The sequence below is a fragment of the Setaria italica genome, chromosome I, assembly GCF_000263155.2.
Source record: "Setaria italica strain Yugu1 chromosome I, Setaria_italica_v2.0, whole genome shotgun sequence".
In the NCBI taxonomy this organism is placed as follows: domain Eukaryota; kingdom Viridiplantae; phylum Streptophyta; class Magnoliopsida; order Poales; family Poaceae; genus Setaria; species Setaria italica.
In genome coordinates this window covers 39,480,245-39,490,907 of record NC_028450.1, presented here as the reverse complement: position 1 = coordinate 39,490,907, position 10,663 = coordinate 39,480,245, and the positions used below count along the sequence as shown (strand labels likewise).

Sequence of the window (10,663 nt, the reverse complement as noted above, 5' to 3'; positions counted from 1 at the left end):
CAAAGAAAAGGAGGCATTTTTCTCCGCCAGGAGCTAGGGTATGTACGTGACAGTCACAACTTTTCACATGCTCCGGTAATAATGGTATGGTAGTGTCCAGCAATCCAGTGAAGACGAACGCCCTTTACCAGCTCATTATTGGGCGAAAAATCACATGCAGCGTGCATGAAATTCGGTAAAAGAGCTAGACACAGTTGAAAAAGACGACTGCGCAAAGGAGGAGAGGAAAAGGAGCAAGCTATGTCATGATCTCATAGAGTACGTACGTACTGGTTAGCTTTTGATCCAGCAATCAAACATGTGGATCCCAGTCCAAAGCGCCATCGATCGAGCACGTACATACTCACTGCAGCTGGTACTGCTAAGCACCTAAAATTACGATGGTCTGTTAGCCTGTCAGGAAGAAGGAAAAAAATCCAAAGAGGGTGAAACGGACGGGAACTGTAATTTCACTCTGGAAGTCTGGATTGTGAACATTGTACTATGTCCGTTTGAAACCACATGACATATATTGTTTCGTTAGAATAAGGCTTTGGCCAACAATTACTCAGTTGATATATCATTTAAGTGGTAAAAATAAAGTCACAATCATTAAATAAGTATTTTTGAATGCAAATATAATAAGATCTTGTTACGTACAAAAAATATGTATTAAAATAAAAAATTTCTTGTTATTTCAAAATTGGAGAAGTGTTTAGCATGTACCATGTATATGCATGCACCTGCACCGCAAAAATGTATACGGAGATAAAAACTTGCATGCACCGTCGGCACATCCATTTCCATGGATCCCTGCACTGGCACGCAGTAATCATGCAGCATGAGCAGCGGGCAGTACGCAACAACACAAGGGGGCGGGCAGGGGCAAGCACGTCGCCGTCCCCAGGAGGACCACCTGTGGTCTCCGCCTCCGCGTCTCTCATGTTCTAAAGAAGCCAACCTCCCATAAAGAAGCCTTCGAGCCAATCCAGAGGTCGCAGAGGAGAGGAGGAGAGCGATGGATAGATGGAGTCGCGCAACACCCATCTCCCCACTTGATGCCCACTGATGGCTACGGAAGCACGAGACCGGGCTGAGCTAGTGGCATTTTTCTTTTTACCAAAACTATATTCTCTCTGCGTGTACAAATCTGTACCAGTTCCAAATTTGCCAAGAAATATGAGAGGTGAGGTGAGACAAGACGGGATGAGATGGCCTCCCTCATGCTAGCTACCACTGCTGCACACTAGCTATAGGAGAGGTGAGGTGACTAGCTAGCTAGCACCAGCAGGCCACAGCCAGGGCACAACCAGCAACTGCAACTGCCACTGCAGCTGCATGCATCTGTACTTGGTGGTGAGAGGGAGGGAGCTTTAAGCCTAGTCGTCCCCTCGACCCCTCGGCTCGGCAGGCTCTTACTTGCATGGTCCCCCTCCTCTCCGACCTCACCTCACCTCACGGCGCCCATCCCCTTAAAACTGCACCAACTCGTAGCCAAATTCTTGAGCTCTCTCTCTCTCACACACACACACCAACACATCGAAGCTTGTCGCCTCACAACCTACGACGGAGCCATCTCGCTCGAGCTAGGTGGAATTCTTGGGGGGCAGCTAGCCAGCAGCCGGCCATGGCGAAGCCGCAGGAGGTGCGCAGCGTCGACTCCTTCTCGCAGCTGCCGTTCATCCGGCCGGCCCCGCCGGCGCCGGCGCCGCGGGACACCATCCGGCTGTTCGGCTGCGAGTTCTCCAACGACCATCAGGCGCAGGCCAAGCAGGAGGCCGCCGCCGCCGCCGACTCCCCGGACGCGGCCAACGGCAGCACGGTCACGTCGTCCGAGAGCAACGCCAAGCAGAGCGTCGGCGCCTCCGCCGCGGCCGAGAGGAAGTTCGAGTGCCACTACTGCTGCCGCAACTTCCCGACGTCGCAGGCGCTGGGCGGGCACCAGAACGCGCACAAGCGCGAGCGCCAGCACGCCAAGCGGGCCCACCTCCAGGCCTCCCTCGCCATGCACCGCTACGTCCCCGGCCACATGTACGGCCTCTTCAACTACCACCACCACCTCGGCCGTTTCGACCAGCCGGCGCCGCTGCCGCCACCACCGCCGGCGCACTACCCGATGTGGACCAGCGCCAGCCCGCCGGGTCCCTACGGCGGAGGGCCAGGCTCCATGTCGCAGCCGATTAACGGCAGCCCGGTGCCGGGGCTATGGAGGATGCCGCCGACGCCCATGGAGAATTTCGGCATGACCGGCCGGCACGGCGCTGACACGGCGGCCATCCTGGTCGGGCCGGGCGGGGAGGCGGCGTGCAAGGACGAGAAGGCGGTGATGAGCTTGCTGTCCTCGTCTCCCTCGCTCTCGTCGTGCTCGTCCACGTCGCCGGAGAAGCTAGGTAGGTATGAATTGGGCCAAAAGGAGAGTGTTAGCTTGGACCTCCATTTGTAATTCTTGTGTTTATTTAGGTTTCTTCTTGTGGATTAGCATCAGTTGCAAGTGCATGTTAATTCTCATAGTTTCTAAATAATCTCTACGTACCCTTTTTGCCGTACGTCTGAAATTCAAGTTTAACAGGAGCTTCCTAGCCTGTGGCCCTTTAACAAGTGATGAGGATCAGAAAGAAGCTTCTAACTTTGTTACAACAAGAACAAAATATAGTAAAGATACGCTTGTTTAAGATCTTATTAGAACTGTTTGGAGGGCGGGTACATGAACTACGAGAAATTCTTCAAAATCCCCATAGATATTCTTGTAGAATTTCTAAGAAATTCCTGTAGTGTTCCAAACATGCTTTTAATTTACTGGCATGGTGACACACAAAACTTCTTGGTCTTTTTACATGGGGAAGAGGGAAAACAAGGCCTTAGAAAATGCAGAAGAAACTGCATCCATGGTAGATTGGAAATGTGTGGATCTAATGGCCTAAAAAAAGTATGGATCCAGCACTGCCGTACATGGTCCCGTAGGTACACACATAATGTACATGACCTTTCTTTTTCGCACCCTGGCCCAACTATACGTCCGTCTGAATTGCTTTGTATAGAGATGGCTCTTTTTAGCATGTGCTCTGCCACGAGCCAGGTGTTTCATGTACTTTCCGCTTCCTCATATGGTGTCATCTCTGCTTAACTCATCTAGTCACGTGACACCACTGGCTAAAGACTGTCACATCCCTGGACCTGCCATCAGTTTAGCACGGAGATACTCCCTCCTATCCTTAAAAAATGCAACCCAGAAGTCAATCAATTTTAAATTTGATCAGATTTGACTAAATTTATATAAAATAGTACTAACATTTATGGTACAAAATAAATATCAATAGATTAATTATGTAATATATTTTCATACTAAATTTATTTGAAGACGTGAATGTTAGTACTTTATTTTTTAAATTTGGTCAAATTTGAAATTATTTCACTTCTTGAGAAGCGAGAGTTGTATTCTTGTTGGGAGGTAGGATCCTGTATCAAAATCATGAATTTCATCATAACCTTGCGCAGGCATCATGAAGTAAGCACTCAAAGGCATGGCCTGCTTGCATGTCATGCACAGCTTTAGATTGTACGACCACACGACAGTACTTTAGAGCCCTGTTTAGTTTCTTCTAAAATCCCAACTTTGACACTATGCAAAAAGAAGATTTCCCATCACATCAAATTTGCGGTACATGCATGGAGTACTGAATGTAGACGAAATCAAAAACTAATTGCACAATTTTGTTGTACTTTGCGAGACGAATCTTTTGAGCCTAATTAGTCAATATTTGGACAATAATTCACAAATACAAACGAAATGCTACAGTTGCGCTACAGTAATTTTGCAACTAAACAAGGCCTAGTTCTCGTACGACTCACTTGGTGTCTCGATGTCTCATGGCATCGCCCCCAACAAATTGCACAGGGTCCTGAGTCCTGACATATTCTCTGCGGCGCCTTCCTTTACCCTCTAAGTAACTACTGCATTACCACCGAAGTTTTAGTGGTAATGCATCCGTAGATCAAACTAAGGTAGTTTGCCAGCTTCTTTTCATGGAAGATTTCCGACCAGCAACATGACAGTCGGACGCAACTTCTTGATGACTGGAGTACTCCAGCATCTTATCATGCATATAGCCATTGGTTTACCAAACAAAGAAAAAACAAGCTTACCATCAATTGCTCATTGACGTCTTACAACAGAGTGGTGCTGGCATGCACTGCGCTTCTGTAATCTGTAGCATCGTGTGCAGTGGTCATCGTCGTGAATGCATACCAATAGATCGCTCTGAATTTTGAGTGGCCCGAAACACTTGAGAGGCGGATCAGGCAAGTTCCAGGAGACAACCGGACAAAGAAGCCTCAAGCAACCAGCGGACAAACCAAACGATGAGGCCTGCATTCGCAGCAGATACTGCTGCTGCTGCATAGCTACCTATCGAACTGGCGCATGCATGCACAGCCAGAGCCAGCAGATGCCGCTGGGTGCTAGCTTCCTATGCCATCATGGCGCTATCTGGCTGCTATACTATACATACACCAAGAAAGCTACATGTCACTGAGAAGCCGCGGACGCACGCATCAGGACGCGGCGCATGCCGTGTAGTGGTGTACTCCTCCACAGATCTAAACAGGGGCGCACTGCGGCTGCCGCTGCACTGCACGCGCCCCGCCCCGCCCCGCTCCAGCAGCAGGCAGGCAGGCGGCCGCAGTACCACCACGGCACCACCACCGCTGCATGCAGCGGTTGCCGGGCGGCCGGGCAGGGCCTGGACCAGCGGGCGCTGTACTTGGGCAGTGCAAAGCCATACGCAGAGATCAGATCGATCAGATATTCAGTTCAGTAGCTAAGCCTCCGTTCGGAGACCGGAACAGTATTAAATATAGGTTAATTTTAAAAGTAATTGTATAAATAAAGGCTAATTCGCAAAGATGAATCTATTAAGCCTAATTAATTTATGATTTAATCGTGTAATGCCACAGTAAATCTTACTATTACTAATTGGAGGCTCCTTTTGAGGCCTTCAGGTGAAGCCACCTAGGATTCCTAGGTGGACAGTCTAGAAAAAAAAGAGAAATTCTAGAAATTCTCACGAAAAAGCAAAACATTCGACCATCAATCGATACATTAAAATCATCATAGCCTTTGGATCTATTATGTTTTCTAAATAATTACCCACCTATGCCATTATGTAAATAGCCTAAAGTAATCCCTTAAATCTACATATAAATTACCCACCTCTGCTATTATATAAAATAAACTAAAGTAACCCTATAATCTTCATCCAAATTACCCACTTATGCCATTATAAATAATATTTAAAATAACCCCTAATTTGCAATTGAATTGCCTACCACTATTACTTAAAAAATTTAAAGGAACCCCTTAAATTTGCATCTATATTACCCACACATATCATTATTAAAAATAACATGGGGTAACCCTACGTTTGAATCAAATAACCTTAATTAAAAATGTATAGCAATATATGATTCTAAATTGTCTATATCTTTCGCTATTGGTATACGATATAATAATTAAGGTCTATACGATGTGTGTCACCATTTATAAGGATATAAAGTGATGAGAATATAGATTTCTGTGCTAAAATTGTATCTCAAACTTAGAGTTCATTAAACAAACTCAAGCGCATACCTGCGATGCAAAGCGAAAAGTTAAAGATTATAATTGTGGTTGAAAATATTATAGAGTAATTACTAACCATTTATAAGGATATAAAGTTATGAGAATATAGATTTCTATGCTAAAATTGTATCTCAAACTTAGGATTCATTAAACAAATTCAAGCGCATACCTGCGATGCAAAGTGAAAAGTTAAAGATTATAAATATGGTTGAAAATATTATAGAGTAATAACTAACTAAAATCTATCACAATTGGATGAAGATATTAAGTATATATCTATATAAGTATTGTATTCGAATATTTAACAAACGAGAGGTAGCTTATGGTAGTTTTGTAGCAATGTAGTCTCATTTTTTCCATTGGAGACTCCGCATTAGTTCCCACGAGATAAGCTAGAAAAAAGAGATAAATTCTCATAAAAAATAAAAACATCAAACACCAATCCTATAAACTCTAATAATCATAGCCATTGATCTATTATATTTTCTAAAAAGTTACCCTCCACTGTCATTGTGAAAATATTCAAAAATGAGCTCTAAACCTATATCTAAATTACCGAGCTCAGCTATTATAAAAAATAATCTAAAGTAACCCCATAATCTTCATCCAATTTACTAATACACATCATTATAAAGCATAACTTAAAATGTCATTCTAAAATTTTATCTATGTTACCCACGTGTGTCGTTATTAAAAATAACCTAAAGTAAACACCTAAATATTAATCTAATTATCTTCGTGTGCATCATACAAAAATGTCAAAAAGTAAACTAATATATGATTCTAAATTACCTATTTATGTCATTGTTAATATAAATATACTAATTTAAAGTATATGCACATGATGAGTGCCACCATTTAGACCATTTATACATGTATACGAGGAATCAATGAAAAATATTAATTTGTATGCTAAACATAATGTATGGAGGATTGGAAGTGTGATACAAAATGGAATAAGTACGAATATGGATGAAAACGTGCATAGAGTAATTATTAATTAAAAATCAATCACAACTGGATAAAGATCAATCACAACTGGATAAAGATAAGTACATATCTATATAAGTATTATGTTGAAGTATTGAAAAATAAGAGAGTAGTAGGTAAACAATTTTGATTATTAGTTAGGAGTTTAATTTTTAAATAATTTTCAAATACAATAGCTTCTAAAAATATTAGCCCGTGCGGGAGCACGGGTTGATGGACTAGTATATGCTAATCATGTATTAATTAGGCTTAATAGATTCGTCTCGCGAATTAGTCACGACTTATGTAATTAGTTTTATAATTAATTCACATTTAATTCTTTTAATTGGTATCAAACATCCAATATGACCCGAACCGAAAATTAGTCTATGAATTAAACAAGCACCTGCACCCACCTCGCTCACGCGTCATCTCGGCTCGCCTGCTGCGGCGGCATTTGCGGTTTCAGTGAGAGATGATGATGCGTGCTGCAGTCTCGCCGTGTCGCCCGGATAGATCTCTCTTCCCTTCCTGTTGCTTCCTCCCACTGTTGTTATGCGTTGTCGACGACCCATGGGTGAGCTAGGATGATGGATCCGTGCATGTGCCCGGACGGCGAGCCTCGGAATGCGCGTGGGCGCGGCTCCATCGAACGGGTTGGGGGAGGGTGAGGTGGGTTGATCGGTCGGCGAGGCGGCCGCATCGGCATGCTTGCCAGCGCCGCGCGTTCGATCCGTTCCGATCCCTACAGCCTACAGCTGAGCGCGCGCTGGGCCGCAGGGGTCGATCTGGCGAGAGTGGGACTGTGGGAGAGAGAGAACGATCGATCGGGTGCAGCAAGTACAGCTGTAGCCTGTAGCCTGCGCGCGGTTACAGGGATTTGATAATGCGACGCACGCAGCGGCTGAACTGAGTCAGTGAGTCACAGTGTTGCAGGGCCATGCATCTGACGACGTGCAACATGCATAAAAGCCGACCTGCTTAACCTTAAATGTACGGTCTCTGATCTCTCTCTCTCTCTCTCTCTCTCTCTCTCTCTCTCGATAAGTGTCTCTGATCTCCTTTTGCATGCATGCTGTGCATGGCACGCTCTTTTAAGGACGACGTGATAATGGGAGCCTGCAGTAGAGTCAGATGATCAGTTGTAAAGGGCGCGTAGTACCCTCGCCCGCAGAATGCATGCTTCTTCTCTGATTTCTGAGGTGTCGTGGTGTAACACAGTGTGCTGACCGAAAGGTTCTGTCCGCCCCGGCCCTTTGACGTCAACTCACAGTCGAGAAACTATCTTCGCAAACTGTTTGCAGGCACGACGATGCGAAAAAGGAGGCAGGAAGATTGACATTGAGTTGCACGTATTATAACTTAGGCATCTTCCATCATTATTGAAGCTAGGTTCATGAACGACGCCTCAGATATGTTGTCTTTTTAAAAAAAACGTCCTCAGATATGTTGTCGACGACCTCAGGGGGCATGCAGGACCTCCTAGCTAGGAGCCCAGCTAGTTCGAAGCAGGGTTTCGTTGTTTGTGAGTGAGGGAGTGATTGACATGTGACAAGAAGCGAATCTACTAACCAGCAGTCTTGGCTGCACTTGATGTCGCCAAGAGACCGCCGAGCTTGTATAACTGTATCGGTACGACCACTCTGGCACGGGAAACAATCCTGCACGAGTCAGAGTGACGCTTTACTGTCGCACCGCACAGGGCAAGCAGTGAACTAGCGATGCCTAGCTAGCATCTCCAAAATTTTTTTCCTGTGGCTCGAATCGTTTGGACGATGCTGGCGTCTTCCACTCCAGTTCTGAATCTCTTTCATAGTTCCATTTGCATAAATAAACTAAATAAAAGTATAAAACGGGCGCAAATTTCTTCCATTTGTTTTTTGCAAATAATCTTCTAGGCTCAAAATGTGTGCCTTCGGCTCGCGGTCATTTGCTCAAGGGACGCAGGCCCATAAATCAATCGGTCCAGCCAGCAGGAAATACAAGCACAACAAGAAAGGGCCAATTCCGGGCCACTCTATACCTTATTTGGGCCGGGCCCACACTATTCCTGCCGAGCCAAACAATTCATACTCCCTCCCAGTCCCCACCAGGTCCAGGTCTTTGTCAAAAAAAAAAAGTTCTCCGGGTCGCGACTCGTGAGCTCAAACAGCAGCAGCTCACAAGCCGATGAACCGCTGAAGCCTTTAGGCATGTACGTACACCAGTGCAGATAGCTGCTGTTTGCGAGTACTTACCACCTCGAGACAACAAAATAGACAGTTTATAGTTATTTGTTTATATACCATCTGTATTTAATTTATACATAAACACAGAAATCATGATGATCAAACATATATACCATCTTTGTATACCATATTGTTTCTTGTTTGAGACCATTGCATTTAGGAGAATATAATCCTATTAGAGGGACTGTATTGTACATTTTCATTTAATTTCAGACCTTCTTGCATGTCTAAAGGATCTCTTTGTGATTTGTTTCTCTACTGAGGGACACATTAAAGGTACAAGATCCTTATCTGAACTTCTGAACTACCCCTCTCGCACGTTGACTCTCGTATCTCCTCTCTCTCTCTCTCTCTCTCTCTCTCTCTCTCACTCACTCAGTCCCATCTCTCGATCCATTCAGGGCGCAGAGGCCGGCGGCCGGCAGCTCGGCTCCGGCGGCAGGCGTGATGTCCGGCAGCCGGTGCGGCTCGGCACGGGGCACGGGTAGCGCAGTGCGGGCGGTGTCCGGCGGCTCGGCACGAGGAGCGTGCCGCGGCAGCTCGGCGCGGGCGACAGGCGGCGGCGCGGAGCAGGTGACCGCCGGGCTGCAGCACGGTGTGGCCGGCGCAAGCACAAACCAGGTTTGCTCACCAGTGCTGATCTTTTTTCCCGGCAAAAGAACACAGCAGATCAGCGCCGTCATCAAACAAACCGCACGCGCCCGCACCGGATCGGCCGGCGCGGTCGTCGGGAGAAGTCGACCGATACAACGCGTCGGCGCCTTCTCGGAGCACAGAGCACGGGCCGTCGCCGTCGTCTCACGAGGCGACGGCTCGCATCTCTCTTCATTGAATACTGTACACGTCGGATGCTTTTTGTGTGGCGCTACAAAGACGGGTGTCGTCTCTCTGTTGTACGTGCCCTTAGACGTCACGAAACCGGAAAGCTTGGTGTTTGGCATCGAAGGCACGGCGACCAGGGTCCCGGCAGGACGCTACGTTTTTCTCTTGTCCCGGCCGCGTGCACCTGACTCCCATACGATCCAGCGACTCGCGCGCACGAATCGCTCGAGAAGAAGGTTGCAAGGTCCAGCGTACCTTTCGCCGAGTCGCGCTCGCCATCGACCTGCTTATAATTAGTTAATTCGTACCTACACGGGCTAGGGTCGTCGACTTTTGGTGGGATCGCACGCACTCTTCATTCCGACGGGTATCGCGTGCACATCAGCTTACGAGACCGTGACCGGAGCCAGATCGCTCGGTTATATTGGCCCTTGCCGGCGGCACGTACAAGCCATGCGCTGCTTCCAGAAGTCTGAGGCGTTCGCGTTCGCAGCCAGATACTCAACGAAGAATGTGAGCTCGAGTCGATCCAGACCGTCCTGGAGTTCGATCGGGCGCTTGGCTCAGAGATTTGCTCAAATCGAATGCACGTTCACGTCTCCACCTCTCGGATCTAGATGATGACGAAACACTAGCAGATCTCAAGTCCCGTTCCATCATAAAGTGATTGGGCAGGTCACCTTGCCCTGCTGGGACCTCAATTATGTCGGTTGAGATATGTTGAACCATCTCTATTTGGCCTGGCTAATCGTAGCAACTACTGTTCTGACGAAGCCCTTTTAATCACGATAGCATATGGGCAGGTGATACAGCTACCATGGCAGGACACTTTAAAAAAAGGAAAATCAGAAGTGAGAGACTGAGAGTGTGAGACTGGGAGTAAACAAAACAAGGTTGACTGCTGACTAGTCGCCGCCTCGCTGGACATTTCGCATCACTCTTTTGGCGTTGCACGCGACGAAGTGTCCCAGTCAGGTAGATTTTGTTTGGCACGTTGTCTTTTACGTAATCAATCAGGCGTCTAGTTCATTGTAGGTATGACTATGAA

At 46.5% G+C, this 10,663-nt stretch overlaps 1 protein-coding gene across 1 annotated transcript; it reads left to right on the top strand.

Annotated features, from left to right (window-relative positions):
- The first annotated feature begins 1,125 nt into the window (after positions 1 to 1,125).
- LOC101767903 (zinc finger protein 8) lies at positions 1,126 to 2,651 on the top strand. Its single transcript, XM_004954034.3, has one exon. The coding sequence runs from the start codon at positions 1,403 to 1,405 to the stop codon at positions 2,420 to 2,422; it is 1,020 nt and encodes a 339-aa protein (XP_004954091.2). The 5' UTR covers positions 1,126 to 1,402; the 3' UTR covers positions 2,423 to 2,651.
- Positions 2,652 to 10,663: the final 8,012 nt, after the last annotated feature.

Bases quoted from the DNA above. Each gene is read 5' to 3' on its own strand.
- LOC101767903 (XM_004954034.3), top strand. From the start codon at position 1,403: ATGGTCCCCCTCCTCTCCGACCTCACCTCACCTCACGGCGCCCATCCC.